Raw genomic sequence first — 24,381 nt, 5'->3', positions numbered from 1 at the left:
GACCCATGAATTTTCTTTTCTTAAAACAGTGGCAATTATTACTAAAACTGACTGTATATACTTCCTAAAAATCAAGAAACATTCTACCCTTAGTTGATATGTATGGGAAAAACTGCTTAAAATTCAGGGTTCACAGATTTATTTCTCTCTATAACTGAATAACTTTCCTTTTCCAGTATCCTGATATTATTCATTCAGCAAAATGATGGCAAGTCTTTCCTACAACTGAATCAATTACAGAACATCACAGAAAAGACAAGTTTCTGTCCAATCAACCCCATAAGCCCTGCATTTTTAGTCATGGTACATTTGCAAAAACAAGGCAAAAAAAAAAAAAAAAATCAGGTACCCACTTAAACTATTGTACACAGTTTACCATAAGCCTACACAGACAGTCTTTGTATTGTGGAACAGAGTATTACCACATGAGAACCTTAGTCTCTCATCAAGCCACAGTCTCTTGCCTGTTGGCTCCGTTCCTCTACTCACTCATCAGCATGAACTTCACAGAAACCACCCCCAACCCAACATGATTCTAAGACCAGATTGGTGAACTGCTGCTCTCAGCATCAAAAGAAGTCAAACCCTCTTCTTCCAGGCAGCATGTATAGATAAGATATAATGCATAAACTTCATAAATTTGACTCTTAATTGATCAGGGTCAGACTAAAAATTTTTTGAGACAAGTATTCACCTCATTCCTAATCTATAATCCATGTCAGACAGTAGTCTGTCTGCTCATCACTCTGAGTCCTAGCGCAGGTCTTAAACTTGGTTATGTGTTTAACTAAGGGGTTAATAGCATGTGCTGCAATATGTTATTTAAAAAGTTTAAGCCCAAACAGGCAACATCGAACTTGGCAAAGACAATGTTTGCAAACAGCAGGCATTCAGTATTCTTGCAATGCATGAAAACTTGATTTCTACCACAAATATTTACTGGGGACAAAAATACAGACATTATGCTGGACAGACCATAAGATAAAGTTCTTGCTCTCAAGGGTCTTGGAACTGAGCTTAGAAATTTGTTGAGTAATGAATGATAAAGAGAAAAAAAGTCAACTTTTACCAAATCTGAAACTTGTAGTCTATAATAAATTTAGTGCCAGAAACAGCATCTCTAATAACTGTACCTAATAACCTAAATATTGAAATTGTTCTCTGTGAAATGAAACTGGCATGTACACTTAAGTATGCAGTGCTGATAAGAAAATGTCAGAGCTAATTTGCCTCCATTCAAACACGTCCAATCATTCAGTAGCTATGTGGCTTTTGGCAGTTAAATATTTAATCTCTCTTCCTCATCTGTAAAATATGGATAATAAAGCACTTGTATTGTCCTGAAAATTAAATTTTTATTACTACAGCTTCATTATGAATTCTCAGTTGGAAAAATATCTCTTCTGCAAATATGATTTAATTATAACATGAGACAAAATTTAGACCTTTGTCTTTTCAAAAAGTTTAAGAATCAAAAAAAAAAAAAAAAAAAGCTATCACTGAAAAGCAGCTTAGAAACCTTATCCCTGCTGTTCAGTCACAATGGAAATGCCAGTAGCCAAAGAAGGGACATGGAGATTTGCCCTAATTTTAGGTCCTTCACATTCTATCATCATCAGTGAACTGTTGAAATATAAGAGGTTTGTAACACATTACAGGTTACTGAAAAATGTGTTTTTTTTTGTTTTGTTTTACATATATTATTCACATATGTGAAAGTTATGATGTGTTAGGCACTCAGCTGTGTCCAACTCTTTGTGATCCCATGGACTGTAGCTGCCAGGCTCCTCTGTCCATGGGATTTTCCAGGCAAGAATACTACAGTGGGTTGCCATGCCCTTGTCCAGGGGATCTTCTGAACCCGGGATTAAACACCCAGGTCTCCTGCATTGCAGGCTGATTCTTTACCATCTGAGCCACCAGGGAAGCCATTCCTGGTGAAAGTTACTGCTTAAGTTTAAATGAGAAACTACAGAGGTCCATTTATTATTCTAAAGCACTTTGCAAATAAAAGAATAAAATGCCTCTACAAGTTTGCAATTTTGTACATTGGAATTTATTCCACTGCGATATGTAAGTTGGCTTTTCTAGCAACTCTTAACTTATCTATAAGTTCAGTATTTTCTTTCTTCTTAGGAGTTTTGCAATTTCTAAAAAAATAAGGTTCCAGGGATTAAAATAATCGAATACTATAAAAACATTTTTGTAAAATCTCCTAATCATATCACCAATTCCAATACACCAAGAGCTCACCTGGATTGAGACTGTCCATGTCGCTACTGGAAGAATAGTCTTCACTCATCTCATTAAACTGTATATATTCATCATTCTAAAATAACACAATTTAGCATTTAGAATAAAATGAAAAGATATATTCTCAATTTATATTCTTACTGCTAAGCATAACATATATAGATGACATAAAAATGCTTAGATACTTTTATTTACAAGCAAAACATAAATATCTCTACATATAAAATTGATCTTTCAAATGTGGAAGGAGATAGAAACCTTGAATCTACTTTTTAAGAAGGAAAGATAGACTAGGACCAGAAATTGATACAAGTTCATCAGATTATCTTACTGGATGAAGGGAAAAGCGGTAGTCACAACAGGCACCACCAAACGGGCTGTGTCCAACTAGGACTTCATTCCAACTAAACACTTCCCAAGACCCAAAATAGTCTCTTACTTAGCATCCCAAAGAACACACACATAATAATGAATAAAAGTACTTTATTATCTGAGATACTCTGTAAAAGCAAAGGAAAGAAAATACCTTTTTAGATAAAAGCATTTCTGTTTCAAGTAGAGTGACACGACTCAGAAGATTAGCCCAGGTTTTTTCATTCACCAGCACTTTCCCTTTCATTTTTTCTTCCAAAGATTCTAATCTACTCTCTATGCAAGTCAGTTTCTTAAGCTTTTCTTGGCATTCAGCAAGCATAGACTGTAATGCAGTAACCTCAGGATTGACTGTTATATCCTAAAATGATAGAACAGTATCAGTTAGGAAAATAAAACTGTAACTAACTAGCTTCTTATAATTAGGAAAACTAAGAGGAAATGACCAACAAATGAAAGTACACTGAGATTGTTCCCTTTGCTGTAAACAGGAAATAAGCCTAATGGATATCTGGTGGCTTTTACATGTCAACTATATACCAAGATGTAAGTCACAAGGCAATAAAGACAGAAAAAGAAGTTTAACAGAAGCAGTAATGACCAGACACTGTAACAGGGGTCTGCGACTACAAAGTAATACAAATAATACTCATGGAGAGAGAGGGAAAGAGGGCACAGAGGACAGCAAGGGTCCCAAGAGGAAAATGAAAGGGCTGTAGTGCATCACGTTTTTCCATTCATCAATATAGGCAGGAGGTGGAAAAGAACCTTCCCTACAAAGCAGTCTGAGTCTCTCACTAGATTGTAAAGCTTGAAGAAGTCCTATGTCTTATTCATCTTTGCATCATCTCTCCTAGTACCCTAAACATGAGGAGCAAATAATATCTTTTTAATTATATTCAGTAAGACTTAGTGATTCTTAAGTAATGGTAACATGCCATGATCAATAGTTTAAAAGACTAGAAATGTTACAAAGGTTAGACGCTTAAATAATTATATACATCAAAGCAAGACATCCATCTGTTCAAGAAGCTCCAAATTCTTACTTCTTGCTCACAGTTAATGTCAGGAACCTGTAATTCAGGAATTGTTATTTCAGCAGCCTTTATGTCACAAACATCAAATGCTTCGTTAACATCTGTAACTGTATCTTCAGGAATGTTAGCACCATCTTCATTGTACAGGTGTCGGATCACCACAGCTTTCTTCTGCATAGAGAAAAACACATCAGAGATGCTTTCATGCTCTCTTCCACAATTATGTTAAACACACACATAGTAATTTTTCAAAACAAACATCCTATTTTCCATTTAAGATTTATAGAAGTATAAATTAACATATATGCATACACCAAATATTACAAATTTATTAATATTTTATATGTGATGATAAAGTGTGGTCATGATTTTTAAAAAGCATTTTTATACTTTACAAAATATTGAAATAATCTATTCAGTGACGTCTGTGACTTGTTTCAAAAGGTTTCATTTTGGGGGAAAAGATGTTGAGAAAAGTGATTACAATTAAGATAAAAGAAGATTAGCAAAGAGTTGACAAATTGCTGAAACTCTGAATGGATACTTTGGTAAGTGTTTGAGACGGTCCGTGGGCTCCAAAATCACTACAGATGGTGACTGCAGCCATGAAATTAAAAGACGCTTACTCCTTGGAAGGAAAGTTATGACCAACCTAGATAGCATATTCAAAAGCAGAGACATTACTTTGCCAACAAAGGTTCGTCTAGTCAAGGCTATGGTTTTTCCTGTGGTCATGTATGGATGTGAGAGTTGGACTGTGAAGAAGGCTGAGCGCCGAAGAACTGATGCTTTTGAACTGTGGTGTTGGAGAAGACTCTTGAGAGTCCCTTGGACTGCAAGGAGATCCAACCAGTCCATTCTGAAGGAGATCAGCCCTGGGATTTCTTTGGAAGGAATGATGCTAAAGCTGAAACTCCAGTACTTTGGCCACCTCATGCAAAGAGTTGACTCATTGGAAAAGACTCTGATGCTGGGAGGGATTGGGGGCAGGAGGAGAAGGGGACGACAGAGGATAAGATGGCTGGATGGCATCACTGACTCGATGGACGTGAGTCTCAGTGAACTCCGGGAGTTAGTGATGGACAGGGAGGCCTGGCGTGCTACAATTCATGGGGTCACAAAGAGTCGGACACGACTGAGTGACTGATCTGATCTGATCTGATAAGAGGAAGCTGTTTTTAAAAGGTTAACACACTATTCATGTATACAGATAATTGAGCTGGCTTTATGAGTAGGACTCATTGCAATGTTTTTTTCTATTAACTAAACCACAAAACATCAGACCCTCAATAACAATTACAAAGGTAAAGTTTTGAGAGGAAGGCTTTAGGTGAAACTGCATTTATGCAGGACTCTTCTGCCTACTTCCTTTCCTACAATCTGCATATGTACAATGAAAACTCAGCATACGTGACACAGAAGTCACAACTAGCACTCCAGAAAAGCATGGGAGGAGACAATTTGCTTTAGCACTGACTCAGCTTCTCATGTAAACCAGTGTACTTACTGACTCCAACTTCTCTAGATTGGAAGAATTTTAATTCCTACCCAAATTTCTGATAATTTTGATATAATTGATAAAACTTTGATGGATAACAAAAAGAAATTTTAAGAAAATTAAAAACAAGTCTAATGTCTTAAAATTTTATCTTTTTCTGTTAAGACAATTTAGATCATTCCTCAGCCCCACACTGAAATAGAAGATTGAAAAATGTATTCAGTTATATCAACTGAGAGGAGAAGGCAGTGGCACCCCACTCCAGTACTCTTGCCTGGAAAATCCCATGGACGGAGGAGCCTGGTAGGCTGCAGTCCATGGGGTCGCTAAGAGTCGGACACGACTGACTTCACTTTCTCTTTTCACTTTCATGCATTGGAGAAGGAAATGGCAACCTACTCTGGTGTTCTAGCCTGGAGAATCCCAGGGACGGGGGAGCCTGGTGGGCTGCTGTCTATGGGGTCACACAGAGTCGGACACGACTGAAGTGACTTAGCATAGCACAGCATATCAACTGAGATTCATTAAGTCCTTACAGTGTACCTAATACTGTGCTAAAAAAGCACAATGAAGATTTGAAAAATTCCAGAATAAGAAATTCCTTGGTTAGATAAATTCTAGTTGGGAATGGATTCAGGACAGTTTCATTTGTTTTCACAATGCCCTCATTACCTGAGACAGAACAGGCACAGTTTTCTTTTTAAGTTACTGACATAGGAGCCTTTTTCTTATAGTTAAGTGTCACTACATTTTATAATGGAGTAAAGTATAAATAAATTCACAGCTTGTTTATATAACTCATATTATGAATTGGGGAAAAATAATTCCCTGAATCTTACTTCAGCTAAAATATACTCAAATCCTGTATGTAATGACACACTGATTATTTGTCTGGTAGTCTATCCTTCAGTCTCGATGGGTTTACCCCATGTGGAAGACAGCTGAAAGCATATTTACCATTATAAAATAATATTATGGCTTCATTTTCCCTTCGGAGAAGGCAATGGCAACCCACTCCAGTATTCTTATCTAGAAAATCCCATGAATGGAGGAGTCTGGTAGGCTGCAGTCCATGGCGTCGCTGGGAGTCGGACACGACTGAGTGACTTCAATTTCACTTTTCACTTTCATGCATTGGAGAAGGAAATGGCAACCCACTCCAGTGTTCTTGCCTGGAGAATCCCAGGAACAGGGGAGCCTGGTGGGCTGCCATCTATGGGGTTGCACAGAGTCGGACACGACTGGAGTGACTTAGCAGCAGCAGTAGCAGCATTTTCCCTTGGAGATAGAAAAACTATCCCTAAATGCATTGAACTCATTCAGCCACAGCTTCTTGAAACAGACAAGGGCAGGGCAAGTATCGACCAACAAACAGAAAATATTCAAGACACTATCCCCAAACCCGATTATACATTTAAGGACTATCAACCATTGGCTAACCTACATTCCTGGTACAGAAATATGAATGTATATAAATCAAGACCTAGAACTAAAGCAGAGGCCTTTAGGAAGATTAGATACATAATTAAGAGTAAATTTTCACAATCACAAGAGGCAGAATTAGGGATTAGAAATATACAGTGTTCAACTGTACATTTCTACCCTCTTCTAAATTTAGGAATGTTCCCAGATGATACATAATATGTATTGCGAAAAATCCTTACACTCTAATGTCTGAGCAGAATGTTTTTCTAGATGTTAGACAGAAAAGTGAACCTTGTGTGTTGGATCAATTAGGCAGGTAATTCTTAACACTAATGCGACATACTGTCTTTGTACTGTCCCACCTTTCCTGAAGTCACAAATCTGCCGGTGACATCAATGCCCACAGGTTCAGTAGATGTCTTCTCAGTACTTGAACAAGGTTCTGACTTAGCAGAACTGGTCTTTTTTCTTTGTTGTGATGGAGTCTAAAAAGAAAAGGTATTAAGACTTCATAAACTATGTGCTTCCCTGGTGGCTCAGAGGTTAAAGCATCTGCCTGGAATGCGGGAGACCCAGGTTTGATCCTTGGGTCGGGAAGATCCCTTGGAGAAGAAAATGGCAACCCACTTCAGTACTCTTGCCTGGAGAATCCCATGGAGGGAGGAGCCTGGTAGGCTACAGTCCATGGGGTCGCAAAGAGTCGGACACGACTGAGCGACTTCACTTTCTTTCTAAACTATGTGGGAAGGTAGCATGTATATATTAAATTCCTCTGTCATTTAAATATTCATGAAATGTGACTGCCAAATACTGCAAGTCTAATGAGACCACATGCTTTTTGAAATCTACAAGTGATGAAAATGTGTTATGTTAGTTTGTTATAGTTTAGGACTAGTAGCTCCAAGTCACAAATGTGTCAAAACAAGTGACTTGTATTTAAAGCAAACATCAGGCACTGTAAGGCCACTCAGATCTGTGAGTAGCACAGTAATTGGACTGTGCATTAATTTGCTGACTAGGTATTGATTTTATACATTAAAATATAGCCACTTAACATAAGTTATAATCTATTAATAAAATTACCTTCTCAAGACTACTTAACTCCTTGTGTTTCTTCATCACACAATTCAAAATATCACATATAATTTGGATTTTCCATTCTGCAAATCCACACTGGATAAACTGCTTTTTTGTCAAGATTGGTTTATAATTAAATTGATCACGAAGAAGCTGTAAAGAGGAAATAACAGACCAGCATAAAGGTTGGGAACAATTTCTTTCAAAAATCTAAAATGGTAAGTGACCAGGGATGTACTACCATTTTTAAGAGATGGGGGAGGATTAAGCCACTATAGAAAGGGCACTAAAGAGATTTGTAGGGGTGCTATGAGATCTGATCAAGTAGGAAATAGGCAGAAAACAGGTAGCTAGGAATGTACCAGATAGCTATCCAGAAAGATGGAAAAGATAATCATCAAAAGTTTTAAATATTCTCATAGGAACTAGAAAAACTCCTTTGCTTGCTAATACCAGGTATCAGAAAACCATAGTTCTCTTTGTTTATAGAAATTATGACAATTTTTAGACAAGTCAGTAGGCTACTCAGTTTCAATTTCTCGTGTGTAAAACGAAAGAAACAGATTAAAACAGTAATTTCCAAAATCTCTTCTGTGTAACCTCAGATTTCCTAGAAGTCCTTTCAGACTTCCATGGATGCTTTCTGAGGTAAGAGGCAAAGAAAGGGAAGATTAAACCGAGACTACATATAAAAGCTACCATCTCATCAAACTCTTAAAAAAGAAAAAAAAAGCAGATTTGATTTGATAAATTGGCTTTTACTATTTTTCTAAGGTTACATAAACCACACTATGTAAATAAAATTAATCATACAAAGAAGGGCTTTGAAAAATCAAACAGATTAAGTTCAGGATACATGTAGTACAAGTGTAGATGCCAAAGTAGATAATAAGACATAGTTTCAGATCTCAAGGAACACAAGTTGTTCTAACATAAGTTGCAGTTCCTTCTTACAAACAACTAAATTAATGAATTAACTCACAATTCTATGAACCACAAATTTTACTTAATAAAACTACATTCACTCTAACTTCTGCCAATATACCAAATTTTACTAAAAACAGATATAAAATAGACAAATGATAATCAATGATAAATGTTTACCAGTCATATTTATTAGAGTATGAAACATAGAAGCAAACAAATTGCATCTTGATTGTAACAGAGACTGCATTTACATAAGATAAATACATATGAAAATACTGTCAACTATATATGTATATTTTTGAGATTAGTTGTTTGTCAATTGCTTCATTTGCTATTATTTTCTCCCATTCTGAAGGCTGTCTTTTCACCTTGCTAATAGTTTCCTTTGTTGTGCGGAAGCTTTTAAGTTTAATTAGGTCCCATTTGTTTATTTTTGCTTTTATTTCCAATATTCTGGGAGGTGGGTCATAGAGGATCCTGCTGTGATGTATGTCGGGGAGTGTTTTGCCTATGTTCTCCTCTAGGAGTTTTATAGTTTCTGGTCTTACGTTTAGATCTTTAATTCATTTTGAGTTTATTTTTGTGTATGGTGTTAGAAAGTGTTCTAGTTTCATTCTTTTACAAGTGGTTGACCAGTTTTCCCAGCACCACTTGTTAAAGAGATTGTCTTTAATCCATTGTATATTCTTGCCTCCTTTGTCAAAGATAAGGTGTCCATATGTGCGTGGATTTATCTCTGGGCTTTCTATTTTGTTCCATTGATCAATATTTCTGTCTTTGTGCCAGTACCATACTGTCTTGATAACTGTGGCTTTGTAGTAGAGCCTGAAGTCAGGCAGGTTGATTCCTCCAGTTCCATTCTTCTTTCTCAAGATCGCTTTGGCTATTCGAGGTTTTTTGTATTTCCATACAAATTGTGAAATTATTTGTTCTAGCTCTGTGAAGAATACCGTTGGTAGCTTGATAGGGATTACATTGAATCTATAAATTGCTTTGGGTAGTATACTCATTTTCACTATATTGATTCTTCCAATCCATGGACATGGTATATTTCTCCATCTATTAGTGTCCTCTTTGATTTCTTTCACCAGTGCTTTATAGTTTTCTATATATAGGTCCTTAGTTTCTTTAGGTAGATATATCCAGAAAAATAAATGACCCAATCAAAAAATAGGCCAAAGAACTAAATAGACATTTCTCCAAAGAAGACATACAGATGGCTAACAAACACATGAAAAGATGCTCAACATCACTCATTATCAGAGAAATGCAAATCAAAACCACTATGAGGTACCATTTCACACCAGTCAGAATGGCTGCGATCCAAAAGTCTATAAGCAATAAATGCTGGAGAGGGTGTGGAGAAAAGGGAACCCTCTTACACTGTTGGTGGAATGCAAACTAGTACAGCCACTATGGAGAACAGTGTGGAGATTCCTGAAAAAACTGGAAATAGAACTGCCTTATGATCCAGCAATCCCACTGCTGGGCATACACACTGAGGAAACCAGAAGGGAAAGAGACACGTGTACCCCAATGTTCATCGCAGCACTGTTTATAATAGCCAGGACATGGAAGCAACCTAGATGTCCATCAGCAGATGAATGGGTAAGAAAGCTGTGGTACATATACACAATGGAGTATTACTCAGCCATTAAAAAGAATACATTTGAATCAGTTCTAATGAGGTGGATGAAACTGGAGCCTATTATAAAGAGTGAAGTAAGCCAGAAAGAAAAACACCAATACAGTATACTAACGCATATATATGGAATTTAGAAAGATGCTAACAATAACCCTGTGTACGAGACAGCAAAAGAGACACTGAGGTATAGAACAGTCTTACGGACTCTGTGGGAGAGGGAGAGGGTGGGAAGATTTGGGAGTATGGCATTGAAACATGTATAATATCATGTAAGAAACAAGTCGCCAGTCCAGGTTCGATGCACGATACTGGATGCTTGGGGCTGGTGCGCTGGGACGACCCAGAGGGGTGTTATGGGGAGGGAGGAGGGAGGAGGGTTCGGGATGGGGAACACATGTATACCTGTAGCGGGTTCATTTCGATATTTGGCAAAACTAATACAATATTGTAAAGTTTAAAAATAAAATAAAATTTTTAAAAAAAAAGGAAAAAAAAAGAAACTATATATGTAAGGAGTTATAAAAATATGGATCTAAAAAAACCATTTGATGACTTCTAAAAGAATTATTATTTCATAAACTCAAAATACCTTATAGACAGTATCTATGAAGCGCAAGTCATTCTTTGCTAGGAGCTCAATGTTGGAGTCGACCAGAAGTTCTGCTACATAGGGTGAGTATGAGGTAAGGGAATAGCTGATGATGGGCAGAGAGGCTGCTGTATCTCCCTTTACCAAACTGTATGGAAAAAAAGAAGAAAGATTTTTAATATGCTTAATTCCACAATGAAAAGCTGTTAAAAACTCATAATTTAACATAACAGCCATTAATAATTAGGGGATGCATGAGACCCTTCAGATTCTACCCCCTACTCTAAACCAGTGCAGCCAAATTACTATGAAACAAAAACTCTTCAGCATCAATACCAACAGTCTGTTTATCACAATACTTATTGATTTTCCAAAGACTAGCCTTACTTGATCAGTCTATTTTCTCCTACCAATACAGCAAATGTACCTCCTTACAGTACACAAGTAGGCTTTACGGTTTTGCAAACATTCTCATATTACCTCACTTACTCTCTATCATAAACCTCCAAGAGAAAAATACTATGAATTCTAAGTTACAGATGAAGATATCAGGGCTGGAAAAGGCACCACTGCTAACAAGGTTGACCAGTTTACGATCTTCCCCTGACAGCAGGCTCATTTGGAATCTACCTTGTTAGATTATGCTAATTCTTCTAGCCTAGAATAGTATGTCTTTCTCTTCAGTTATGTGTCATTCATTCTATATGAATAATCCATCCAATCTCAAGCCTTCCATGAAGCCATCTTTCTGACCCACAAGGATCTCTCTAGAACAACTCCCCAGGTGTTCAGGATTAGATGCCTCATGCCCTTGTCTGGTACTGTTGTCTAACTGTCTCCACACATGAATCTTTCTCACCAAGAAGTGCCTTCACTGATTCTCTCTCAACAAAGCACAGCACGTATTTGTTCAACTGATGTAACAATGTACTTACTTCAAATGATTGTTTTCCACAAAATTCAAACATGTACATAAATCTCCCCATCCTGCCCCAAATTTTAAAATAAGGAAGAGAACAAATATAATAACATTACATTTTGTTTTTTCAGCACAAATATAAATTGTTTCTCTTTTATCTTTATGGCTACAATTATAATTTATTCAATGAGAAAACTGCTCTGGCAACTCTGTCTCTCTGTAAGACAGTTCAAAACAGAACATGAAAAGGTACTTTTTTTACAGAAAAATCTGTCTATTTTATGAACATTATAATAGAAAACAGCCAGTCTGTAATGAATACCTCTTTTGCTAAACAATCTCAAAAATCTTGGTTATCCAGTTTCCATGGATTTAAGACTAGAAATAGTAAGAAAAACAGAAAAACAGATACTATAAATTGGCAAGCCAACACAAAAAACAACAGATGTCAGGATAAAACTTTAAAAAGGGAAAAAAGTATAAAGAACCCAAAATACGTGGAGGGAGGGTGCGTGTGTGTGCGTGTGTGTGAGGCCAAGGAAAGCAATCTGAAGCAGCAAGATAGTGTTACCTCCCCCAACCCCATGTCAATAAACCCTGCAGACATTACTACATTATAAAATAATCTAAACTTGTTCTTAATGATAAGCATAGGTCAATAAGAAAAATCAAATGTTTGAATGCTATATTCAGAATACAGGAGAATAATCAGTATATTTCAGAATTATTTCTATCCAAAATGCCTTTTAATATGTTAATGCTTAAAAGTGGGAAGAAGAAAATGTGGTTACTCAAACTGATTAGTCCCTGCAAGTCTGGACAATAGAGATGTCCCCGTTTTGAGAAACCAATATATGACCAGTACATAGTATGGGAGCAGATTAGGGAATAACCTGCTTCTCACAAATGATGGTCATAACAGTCATCTGAGCTAAACTTTCCCTAGTCTCTTCACTACCCTTTCGACGGCAGCCTTCTCTTAGTTTTCCCTGGTTCACAATCAGTTCTAATGAGGTGGATGAAACTGGAGCTGATTATACAGACTGAAGTAAGCCAGAAAGAAAAACACCAATACAGTATACTAACACATATATATGGAATTTAGAAAGATGGTAACGATAACCCTGTATGCGAGACAGCAAAAGAGACACAGATGTCTAGAACAGTTTTTTGGACTCTGTGGGAGAGGGCGAGGGTGAGATGATTTGGGAGAATGGCACTGAAACACGTATATCATATGTGAATCGCCAGTCCAGGTTCGATGCATGACACAGGAAGCTTGGGGCTGGTGCACTGGGATGACCCAGAGGGATGGTATGGGAGGGAGGTGGGAGGTGGGGTTCAGGATGGGGAACACGTATGCACCTGTGGCGGATTCATGTTGATGTATGGCAAAACCAATACAATATTGTAATTAGCCTCCAATTAAAATAAATAAATTTAAAGATAATAAAATAAATATTTAAAAAATAGAATATCTAGGATGCTATTGAGTAGTTGGTTTAACTCAGATTCACTCACTACTTGAACACATACCTAATATGAACTTGTCCCTCAATGCATACATAGAATAAACGTCTAATTAGCTTCTAAGATGTTCCATGCAGTTCTAGAAAGGGGGAGACTGCAGTGAATTGAATAAAAGCACCAGATGTTAAGCTGCATTCTACTGGGAGAAATATTTAATCACTCAGCAATCCCACATAGGAAGGAAAAGAGGTATCAAAGGCTAAAGAATGATAGGAGTGTATATTAGACTAGCAGAATTAGAGAAGAAATGTATGTTGCTATATTTTACAAAGGCAAGTCAGTCATATTTGGACAGTGGAAACTAAAGCAAATGGTTCAAAGCAGGGCTATTAAGTGAGACAGCTTAATAACAATCTTCAAGTATGATATAAGTTGTCATAAGAAATCTGTTAACTAGAATCCTCCAAATCAAAAAGGAATACCACCCAACTAAATGTGGGAGGCTAGTAAACTACAGAATTAATGAAATCCATTATACTTGCATGAGATTAAAAGTTGTACAGAGACCATACCTTATACTTACAATGTCGTGCTTCTACTTCTAAAAGCTGTTTCAAATCTCCTGAGTTGGAATTTTTCATTAATTCCTACTGAGAAACAAACTCCTAACTGTGTTCTAAAATATCTCAGTCACTTGGATGAAAAAAATTAAAGGACCTATATAAAATCTGTATTTTTATTTAGATACTCCTCCCATGTCAAATGTTACCTCACATCATTAGTGAAAATAATACAAAGAAGTTCAATATTGCAGCTTACCCTACACAATCCACCTCTCTAGGATAATTTAGCGAGCGAAGCACTTGTTCTAAGTTCCGTAAGCTTCTTTTTAAGTCACCTGTTGCCATTATTTAACGTTTGATTCAACTCCAGCTTTGAAAATTATCTAATTTTTCACCTAAAAAGAAAAGAAATCCATGAGACATTGTTTAACTCTTTGTATTTCTGAAGCTTATTTAATCTCTTTTGTTCATAGCTCACACACACTTATTGTATTCATTTTAGCTATTTCTCCCCAATTTGTCTTCCCTATTGGTCTGGTATCCTCTATATATTCCTGAATGTCAGGTGCACTTTTCCCTTCAATATTTTTTCATTAAAAAAAAAAAGTAAGTTTGCCAGATGTTCACCTTCTTACAATGAGTCTGATATTACCTGTGTGCGTTCTCAGTCATGTCTGACTCTTTATGATCCCATGGACTGTAGCCCTCGAGGCTCCTCTGTCCATAGCATTTTCCAGGCAAGAATACTGGAGTATGTTGCCATTTCCTCCTCCAGGGGAGCTTCCCAACTCAGGGACTGAACCCACATCTCTTGTGCCTCCTGCACTGGCACGCAGATTCTTCACCACTGATATTACACGACACTCTCGCAAATATTTAAATTATGGTACACCAAAGTACCATTTGGGAAGACATATCCCCCTAAAATAATCTCCATCAATGACTATTTTGGCTACTTATAAAGGGTACACAATAAAATCAGTAGGAAATGGAGACAAAGAAATTAAGCACAGGTTTAGTCAGTATTCCCAGGGCTCTGAACTTACATAGCTGTAAATCAGATGGCTTGCTTAAAAAATAAAAATAGATGAGTTTAAAAAAATTCAGGATTCGGCTAATTACATATGGCAGATTAAAATGTATGTTACCTTTATTCCCTTTTCTAAACTCCAGTAAAATGAGAGTAAATGACTAGAAACCATATATATTCATCAGGAAAAAGAAAACCAGAGGGGACTCCGCATGACAAAATTTTGGAAGATGGAAAACAGATGGATGAGTTAACAACCAACCTAGCAGAGCAAAGTTAGATCAATCCCATTCACCTATTTAGGAGGAAACCGACAACACCAAGACAGGTTCAGAAATGAGGGTCCTTGATTATCCTGAGGGGTACAGCCAGGGGCCTGAAATAAGAATGATTATTTGAAGGTTGACATAAGAAGCGACTAAACCCTAGAGACTTACTGTTTCTCTGCTTCCACTCCCTCCCTCCATATATAACCTGCTCTGATAGGCAACTACCTCTGATCCCCAGGTTTATCAATGAGTTTTTAGAATAATCAGCACAACCCACAAAACTGAGTTGGAATTCATTAAAATTTAAAACTTCTACAAAATAAACTGTTAGAGAATGAACAGATAGGTCACAGACAGAATATTTATAAAATACTACTGGATAAAAGACTTATTTCCAAAGTACACAAAGAACTCTAGAGTAAGAAAACAACCCTATTTAAAAATGGGCCTAGTATCTGAAAGTCTCATTAAAGATGTGGTGGTGGTGGTTTAAGTGTGTCTGACTCTTTGCAAACTCATGGTCTGTAGCCTGCCAAGCTCCTCTGTCCACGGGATTTCCCAGGCAAGAATACTGGAGTAGGTTGCCATTTCCTCCTGCAGTGGATCTTCCTTACCTAGGTATCGAACTCCCGTTTCCTACTTGGCAGGCAGATTTTTTACCACTGAGTCACCTGGAAAGCCCCAAAGAAGATATAGATGCAAATAAGCATGTAGGATGCTCAACATCAAATGTCATTATGCAATTATAAATTAAAAAATGACACCACCGCATATCTTATTATAATGGTTAGAATCCAAAAAACTGACAGTACCAAATGCCTCTGAGAACAGCAACAGGAACTCTCATTTTTGGTCGGTGGGAATGCCAACTGCATAGTCATTTTGGAAGATGGTCTGGCAGACTCTTACAAAGCTAAATGTCACACAATCAGCAGTTGTGCTAGTAAGTATTTACCCAACTGATTTAAAATTTTAAATGTACATACAAGATTCTGCATGGAAATGTTTATAGTAGCTTTCCTCTTAATCATCCAAAACCAAAAGATATTAGGATGTCCTTCAATAGGCAAATGAATTAAAAAAAAAAAAAACTAATACATCTATACAACAGTGTATTATTCAACAACAAAGAAAGGCAACCAAGACAGAAATGAACCTTAATGCATCTTGCTAAGTAAAAGAAACAAGTTTGAAAAGACTACGTATTGTTTGTTTTCCATTTTATGACATTCTGGAAAAGGCAAAACTGTAAAGACAATAAAACTAGAGATCATGGCTGCAAGGATTCAGAAGTAAGAAGAAAGATCACAAAGAGTTAATGTGCAAAGCAACCTCACAGAAGGGGAGGGTGAAAAAGCCAAAAGCTAAGTTGACTCTGGAAATGAGAGGCACCTGTAAGACTAAAGGAAGAATGAACTGCACATAAACACTGTACTCCAGTTATAGAGTCATTTCCCATGTACATGTGAGTTATGATGCTTCCACACATATACGCTGCAATTGAACAACTCGGTAAACAGATGGCTGAATAGTAGAAGGTATGATTCTCACTGCTGGATGGGAGTTTACAGAGAAGCAAAGGAAGGCGACTGGAATCAGCCCTGCCTTGTGGATTAGTTCAACATATCAGTATGAACTCATGTTTACCTTAGTATAGATACAGAAATACGTGCAATGCTGGCTCCCTGGAGAAATGGCCAATTCTCAGACTGAGGGAGGAAATATACAAGATGAGCCTGAGGCTCATTTTATCATTATATCATTCTAGAAAGTAAAAAAGTACACACAAAACAAAGAAACCAATCCCATACTTGATAGGAGTATGGCATAAGGAATGAAACAGCTTCCAGAGATCAAAGCTGAAACTATCTGAACAACAACAACAAAAATCAGTATAACTCAATGTGAACAAATAAAGAAAAAAAGTCTTATAATGATTTCAACATATGTAAAATAAGCATGTGATAGAATTCAACATTTACAATATTAGGAACAGAAGGGAATTGCTTCCCATCATCTACAGGATATTTACCAAAAAATTACTGTAAACATCATATGTAAAGGTGAAATATTGAAAGCTTTCTTCCTGAGATGGGGAAAAGGCAAGTTTATTCACTCTTACCATTTCTATTCAATATTGTACTACGGGTCTTAGTACAAAAATACAAGAAAAAAAAAAAAACTAAAAAGGAAGAAAATAAAAATGTTACTACTCACAGACTGTATTTGAAAAAATTCAAAAGAAATAAAATGAATTTAGCAAGGTTGCTGGACTGAAGGTTAATATACAAATATTGATTGTATTTCTCTGTATTTCTCAAATAATTTAGAAAATATGTTTAAAAATATACATATAAATAATTCACTAGCCTCAAATATCGTAAATGTGTGAATAAATTCAAAACAGATCTGTAAGACCTCAAACAAAACAAAACAAAAAAACAGAAAACTTTATTGATACAAAGCCCTAAATAAGAGGTCTACATTCAGATCAAGGATTTAAAGACTCAATAAGTTGATCCCATAATTCAATGTATTCCCTCCATCCCATGCCCCACCAAAACACACTGTAGTTTTTTAAAGGTGGAAATTCACAAGCTGATTCTAAAATTTGCATAGATATGCAAAAGATAAACAGAAAATAACACCATGGTGAAAATGATCAAAATTGGAAAATTCAACCATTGGATATAGAGAGTCATTATAAAGTTAAATTTAGAATTATTGAAAATATCTACCAACACAACAATGGAATGGAATAATGCACAGAAATAGACCATGCATATATCAACACTGCTGCTGCTGCTACTAAGTCACTTCAGCCATGTCCGACTCTGTGCGACCCCAGAGACGGCAGCCCACCAGGCTCCCCCATCCCTGGTATTCTCCAGCAAGAACACTGGAGTGGGTTGCCATTTCCTTCTCTGATGCATGAAGGTGAAAAGGGAAAGTGAAGTCGCTCAGTCGTGTCTGACTCTTAGCGACCCCATGGACTTCTTGCCTGGAAAATCCCATGGACTGCAGCCTGCCAGGCTCCTCCGTCCATGGGATTTTCCAGGCAAGAAAGTTGATGGAGAATAGCCCTGGAAAATGGATAGTCTTTTTCAATAAATTGTACTGTGTCAACTGAATACCCAGATGGGATAAAGAAATCTTGACCTCCTTGATGTAAAGGGAACTTTATATCCTTTACAATCAATTACAGGTTTGTCAAAGATCTAAATGTGAAATATAAGACAGATAGGTTTCTTGGAGATTACAGAATACATGATTCTTCAGGTAGAAAAAGATTTCTGGTCTTAAGACTGATAAAATGAGTCACAATAAACTTTCTATCTTCTGTTCATCGAAAGATACCATTAGAAGAATGGAAAGATAAGTCATTGAGGGGAAGTTGATACTGTCAATATACATAACCAACAAAAAGATTTAAAAAAAAATCCTACAAAGTAATAAGACAGACAACTCAATAGAAAAACAGGAAAGAGATCTGAACAGTAACGTAAACGTGAAAACAACAAAAATGTGAAAAGATATGCAACCTTAATAATCATTAGGAAATTACAAAGTAAACCCAAAGGCAAGGTTGCAAAGCATCTGAAACAGAGCACAATGCTGTCAAAGTATAAATTTGTACAATGATTTGGGAAACTTATTGCTGCTGCTGCTGCTGTTAAGTCGCTTCAGTCATGTCCGACTCTGTGCAACCCCATAGACGGCAGCCCACCAGGCTTCCCCGTCCCCAGGATGCTCCAGGCAAAAACACTGGAGTGGGGTGCCATTTCCTTCTCCAATGCATGAAAGTGAAAAGTGAAAGGGAAGTTGCTCAGTCGTGTCCAACTCAGCAATCCCATGGACTGCAGCCCACCAGGCTCCTCCGTCCATGGGATTCTCCAGGCAAAAGTACTGGAGTGGGGTGGGAAACTTATTAGTGATATCTAGTAACATACTCAGGGTCCATGAAACAGGAGTATGAGGCCAATGGATACAAATAACAGAATATGTGTGTACTTTTATGTGCACAAAAAGATAAGAACAATATTTGAGATTTTAAATGGTTCATTTTTTTTAATCTCAAAGAAAATAATACCATGGAATTACATTTTTAAATGACTCATTTTATGGCATGGGGCAGGGCTTTCTCTAGACTAAAGGAGGTTATTCCCAAGGGAGGTACCTAAACTAAACAGGTAAACAAATGGTTAAAAACTTTTGCAAGAAAAAGACAAAGGGCTTCTAAACTGTAACCAATGAGGCAAAGCTCAGTAACACACTTCAAAATATCTAGTATTTATAACTGTCCAAATATATAACAATACCTTGAGTACTGAATCCTCTGGGAATGCTGCTCCTCTCAAATGAAGTCACTGACATTAAAAACAAAACACAACAATCCATAAATCAGGGGAACTAGAGTCAGCATGATCATGTCCCCCTGGTCAACATCTCAGCAGTTGCCTAGGGCACAAATCACCTTCTCACACACCTTTTCTGTATCTATATATAACCTGAGATGGGGTACAAATGTGCAAAATCCTAAATTTAGTAAACTTTCTATATTAAGCCACTACTGTAATTCTGTACCCTTTCCTTCTCTTAAACACAGTATCTTTTTCCTTATAGCTCAGCTGGTAAAGAATCGTCTCCAATGCAGAATACCCAGGTTAGATTCCTGGATTGGGAAGATCCCCTGGAGAAGGGATAGGTTACCCACTGAAGTATTCTTGGGCTTCCCTTGTGACTCAGTTGGTAAATAAGCTGCCTGTAATGCAGGAAACCTGGGATTGATCCCTGGGTTGGGAAGATCCCCTGGAGAAGAGAAAGGCTACCCACTCCAGTATTCTGGCCTGGAGAATTCCATTGACTGTATAAGTCCATGGGGTCACAAAGAGTCCAGTGCAACTCTCACTTCCTGTTCCAAGTCTCCCCTCCTTTATCCACACGGTAAAGAACACATTATTGAACATACTTTTAAATGCCCATATGTGAGTTTTAGTCAATATTTTCCAGCCAATCAACCACTTCAACTAAGTATTTACATTTTTAAGCAGAGGAAATTTCAAGTGTGTCAAATGCAAAAAAAAACTAGAAAAAAAAGGAAGTCATTCTAAAAATCACTTTCAACAATATATTGGCCAAGAAAGATCAACCTTATTTAACATATTTCAGGATAACTGGCGGAATATATGTATATAGGGAAGCAGTTAAGGATGACTTCCCAAGACCAGCCTTAATTTTCTTGGAAAAGATGAAGTGGGAATTAATCTGGCTGTTGACTGCAAAAAATATATATAGTTTTGGGTGTTGTCACTGGCCAATATAGTAAGTCTAAGTTTGGTAAGTTCCAGACCCAGGTGCATGTGCTAAGTTGCTTCAGTCGCCTCCGACTCTTTGCAACTCCATGGGGTGTAGTCTGCCAGGCTCCTCTATCCCTGGGATTCTCCAGGCAAGAATACTGGAGTGAGTTGCCATGCCTTCTTCCAGGGAATCCTCCCCACCCAGGAATAGAATCTGAGTCTCTTACCTTCTCCTTTACTGGCAGGTGGGTTCTTTACTGCTCATGCCACCTGGGAAGCCTCCAGACCCATGTACCTTAATCAATTCTTCTAGGGGCACCTTTTCTCCTAAGACATTTCTATTAACTTTAGTATAAATTTTATCTCTTTCCACAGACTTCTTTTAACCCTTTTTGAGGTATATTCTGTCTCTGTGATACATGAAATTTTGTTTTATTTAACACTTTATGGTATCTTTCCTTTCTCTTAAGTCCTGTAACATATATTAATGTCTCATTATTTCTACCTCTGGTAATGGAATTTCTGACAACAAAGTATGTCCCTGGAACACATCCTCTTCTGTATCAGCAGAATAAATATTCTGAAGAAGAGTATGATAAAAGTACAGCTGGGATCTGTAGGTGAGGAAGATAAGTGATAAAATAGGAAAGAAAAAAATTAAAGGATTAAGAAAATTGAGTATTACAGAAAAAAATTACAGCCACTGCTCTACATTTACATGGAAAGCTCTACATGGAAACTTTATTATAAAACTGAAAAACACTAAAAATTAAGACATTAACAAAAAGCCAATCTAGGAATTGTGCACATTTTAACACAGTAGTTTCAGACATGAAAAATAACTTTTTAGGAAGTCACTTAACATTTTCACTTTATAACACTTATAAAAAGAAATTAAAAGACAAAGGCATATACCACTCAGCTTGTAGCAGATTCAACCACTAAAATGGTCTCAATATTGCTTCCTAGCTTCCTCCAGAATTCTCTGCTACAAGTTAGATCTGCCCCACTGTATTACAGGAGGCATCGTGGAAATGGTATAAAACAGCAGTTTAAGACGATTAATCTAATTCAGTCTCACTGCCACTAAAGGTCATTAAATGATACCTCCCAATGGAATGCCAATGAACTCAGTGATTTTTGTTCAGAATGAAGCAATTAAACCATTGTTGTAAGGACTATGGTTGATGACTAAGGGTTTGTGACAGCTATTGATATTATCTATTAAAAGTAATAGAGGAGAAAATTGGGAGAAAGGGGGAGTAAGGGTCAAGTATATAACTGCGGGATAGCTGTGTTCATATATAAAACCGTGTAAAGGTCTGTGGATAATTTTAGAAAAAGTCTACTACAGCCCTGATTCCAGAATCCGAATTTCAGTTTTTTCTCCTAGTAACGAAAAAATCCAGTCCTGTATGAAAGTGAAGTACTTTTTCTTTCCCCCTGAAATACTCGGGAAAGGTAAAACAAGGAAAACATCAACTATCCTCAGCTCTTCCCTCTCATCAGTATTTCCGAGGAGCCGGATTGCTCAGCTCAGAGGCTCCAAAAAGAGGAATCGGTCCGTCCAGGACCCTAAGTCATAACCTATCTGAGAGGATGAGCTCTTCCCACTTGGACGTTATCAAAAGGATACCCGAGTCGGGTTCATGGGCAAGGCACATCTAGGGCTCTCCTCCTCCCACTTAATTTAAAAGGATAAGACAGAGCTGTTTACTTCCACCTCTCCCAGGCCTTCGGTTAGGGCAGCGAAGAGAGGCGACCCCCGCCAAATCCCGGGCGCAGCCCCGTCGGCTCCCCCGCGCTCACCCAGAACGGCCCAGCAAAGAAAGGGCTCCGAAGGCCTCTGGCCCCGCACAACGGGCAAAGGAGGTGGTAGCATATGCAACCCGAGAACCCCGGGAGCCCAGCCTCCAGCAACGAGTCCCTGCGGCCCGACGCCGCTGCCGGGGCGCGCTTCTCGCGCCGACCGTTTGTATTCCGAGCACCGCTGCAGGATCTTCAAAGCTCTCGGTTCCTCCACGTCCCTGGATTCTCCGCCGCAGATTCCACAGGATGTCTATCTAGAGCCCTTGGAAGACTAGTCCTGCCGAGAGGTTTTTCTACATTCAGTCAGATCCCAAGGTGCAGATTGGAAGTCTGCCCAGTTCTGAGGCTCAGAGGGCCTCGAACTGGAAAGTGAGAAGCCGAGACGCCGTGGCGAATCGTAGACCATGGAGATGAAAATACTTTCTGAAGCCTCTGAACCCTGACGTCACTTCCGGCAACAATAGGAAACGTCAAAACTCGGCCGCTGAGGGGGCTGCAGCTTGAAGCTCTCTGAGTTCGGAAGGATCCGGTCCTGTTTCTGGGATTCTCCCCTACCTCACTTCCACCGGCGTGAACGAGTGAAGTTTGAACCGGCTTCTCCATGGCCTGGGCGCCCGTTCCCGGCTGAATCGTTTTCTTTTTGGCTGAAAGCCCCCGCCCGGAGGCCGATTCGTCGCGGCGGCGGTGGTATCGCAGGTCGCCCAGGTAAGGGCGTTACCCTACGTATTTCATAGCTCTTGAGTCTCTTCCCTGTACACCCCTACTTTTCTCCTCGGAAATAATGACAACCGATGCTTACCAGTTGGCAGAAACTTGCCAACCTGTAAGACTTTGGGGCCAATGACAGAGCAAAACATCTTGAGTGACAGCGGTGCTGGCTAATTAAAATAAGGAATCCGTGTCAGGAGGCGGGAGTAGGTGTGTTCTTGTGTTCCTAGGTCACTGGGGTGTAGGTCAACTTGGGACCCCAGGTAGGGTCCGGCTTCACTCTGAAATAAAGCCGGGAAAAAGCAGAGGTTACTCTTCTAGCCCAGATGTAGCTTTTAAGTAGAGTGGGTTTGGGGGGGGTTCATAAGCACAGTTTTCGATTTCTTACATACTTTCTAGTAACATGAATGGAAAACACTAACATACAGTTAATGTCACGATGGATTGCTAGCTGCTTTAGCTGTTAAACTTTGGTTATAAACTTGGCAAATTCTTAATTTGTCGTCTCGTTTTTCTCTGTGACTGGGCTCTAGTTTCTTACATGGCTGCTCAATTAAATATTATTAAAAGTGGATGAAATCACAAATGGATCCCAATCCTCAGTCAATTAAGGGTTTTACTTTAGGTTTTGTGTATATTTAACAATTTAATCTTTGAATCTACTTCTTCTAACAACTGGAGTTTTTATTTTCAGGGATCCCAGATGTTTCTCTCCATATCAATAGATCATGAACTTTATTACTGTAAAGTGAAGCTAATTTAGTTTTCCATTTCAGCTTTCCTTGTTTTTTTTTAAGTTTGGAGTTGGTGACCATATTTCTGGGATAGAGGGGATTTTTACCACCTAAGAAAATGGTTTCCAAAATTGAGAAGATATCAGAATGAGAAATAAGTTTTATTCTATTTTCAGGTTGAGTAGGAAGCTTGCAATTTTTATCCAAATAACTTGACAGTTTGTCTGAGGTATTGTACACACTGTGGCACCGGGCTTTCCCTCAAGTGAGCAGTCTAAGAGAGTGAGCACCCAAAACTCTCTCTAGTTTTTTATAACCTAGTATCGGAAGTTGCCTCCTTTCATCACTGCTGCCAACTGCCATATTCTTTTGTTAGAAGTGAGTCAGTAAATCCAACTCAGTCATTGTGGAAAGAATTACACAAGGGCATAAATCCCAGGGAGCAAGGGTCTTTAGGAGCCATCTTAGAGGCAGCTTAACACAGTTACCCTGGCTGATAACTTTTAGGAGTTAATAGGAATAACTGAGCAAAATTATATCCAAGAGAAATGCCTGGTTATAATGAAACAGGCCAACTTAGACAAGAATTTTCCTTCTTGAAAAGGGTTTTTTTTTTTTTTTTTGGAGGTGGGGAGAGTTGTGTAGGGGGTCTTTTTTCCTACTGATTACATAAAGAAAGGCTTATTGTTTTTCTTGGAAAACTGCCTGAGAAATGGCATGTGTGAGAGGAAGGTTTGTCTTTTAAGGATATACATGAGC

At 38.0% G+C, this 24,381-nt stretch overlaps 2 protein-coding genes across 17 annotated transcripts in view; one reads left to right on the top strand and one right to left on the bottom strand.

Moving 5' to 3' along the window:
- CEP44 (centrosomal protein 44) overlaps window positions 1-22,390 on the bottom strand; it is a 44,709-nt gene extending 22,319 nt beyond the window's left edge. The window contains exons 1-12 of one of the 15 annotated variants that reach the window (XM_070794372.1): window positions 22,181-22,390; window positions 20,877-20,985; window positions 19,394-19,441; window positions 15,689-15,745; window positions 15,101-15,181; window positions 14,032-14,170; window positions 10,824-10,971; window positions 7,669-7,815; window positions 6,948-7,070; window positions 3,672-3,833; window positions 2,780-2,986; window positions 2,254-2,329 (exon numbers count right to left, since the gene is read on the bottom strand). In XM_070794372.1, coding sequence (XP_070650473.1) covers window positions 2,254-2,329; window positions 2,780-2,986; window positions 3,672-3,833; window positions 6,948-7,070; window positions 7,669-7,815; window positions 10,824-10,971; window positions 14,032-14,120 — 952 coding nt within the window. In that variant the 5' untranslated portion in view covers window positions 14,121-14,170; window positions 15,101-15,181; window positions 15,689-15,745; ... (1 more) ...; window positions 20,877-20,985; window positions 22,181-22,390. Of the gene's footprint in view, window positions 1-2,253; window positions 2,330-2,779; window positions 2,987-3,671; window positions 3,834-6,947; window positions 7,071-7,668; window positions 7,816-10,823; window positions 10,972-12,064; window positions 12,119-14,031; window positions 14,171-15,067; window positions 15,182-15,688; window positions 15,746-19,393; window positions 19,442-20,876; window positions 20,986-22,180 lie in introns of those variants that run through there. The other 14 variants (XM_070794374.1, XM_070794373.1, XM_070794371.1 and 11 more) reach the window with 14 other exon arrangements.
- A 265-nt stretch (window positions 22,391-22,655) lies between these two features.
- The window catches only part of FBXO8 (F-box protein 8), a 39,448-nt gene continuing 37,722 nt past the window's right edge, over window positions 22,656-24,381 (top strand). The window contains exon 1 of one of the 2 annotated variants that reach the window (XM_019965787.2): window positions 22,656-22,885. The gene's annotated coding sequence lies outside the window, so the exon portion shown is untranslated. The remainder of the gene's footprint in view (window positions 22,886-24,381) is intronic. The other variant, XM_070794384.1, reaches the window with a different exon arrangement.

Source organism: Bos indicus, chromosome 8 (genome assembly GCF_029378745.1).
Source record: "Bos indicus isolate NIAB-ARS_2022 breed Sahiwal x Tharparkar chromosome 8, NIAB-ARS_B.indTharparkar_mat_pri_1.0, whole genome shotgun sequence".
NCBI classification, from domain to species: Eukaryota; Metazoa; Chordata; class Mammalia; order Artiodactyla; family Bovidae; genus Bos; species Bos indicus.
This window is presented reverse-complemented; position numbering and strand designations above follow the sequence as displayed.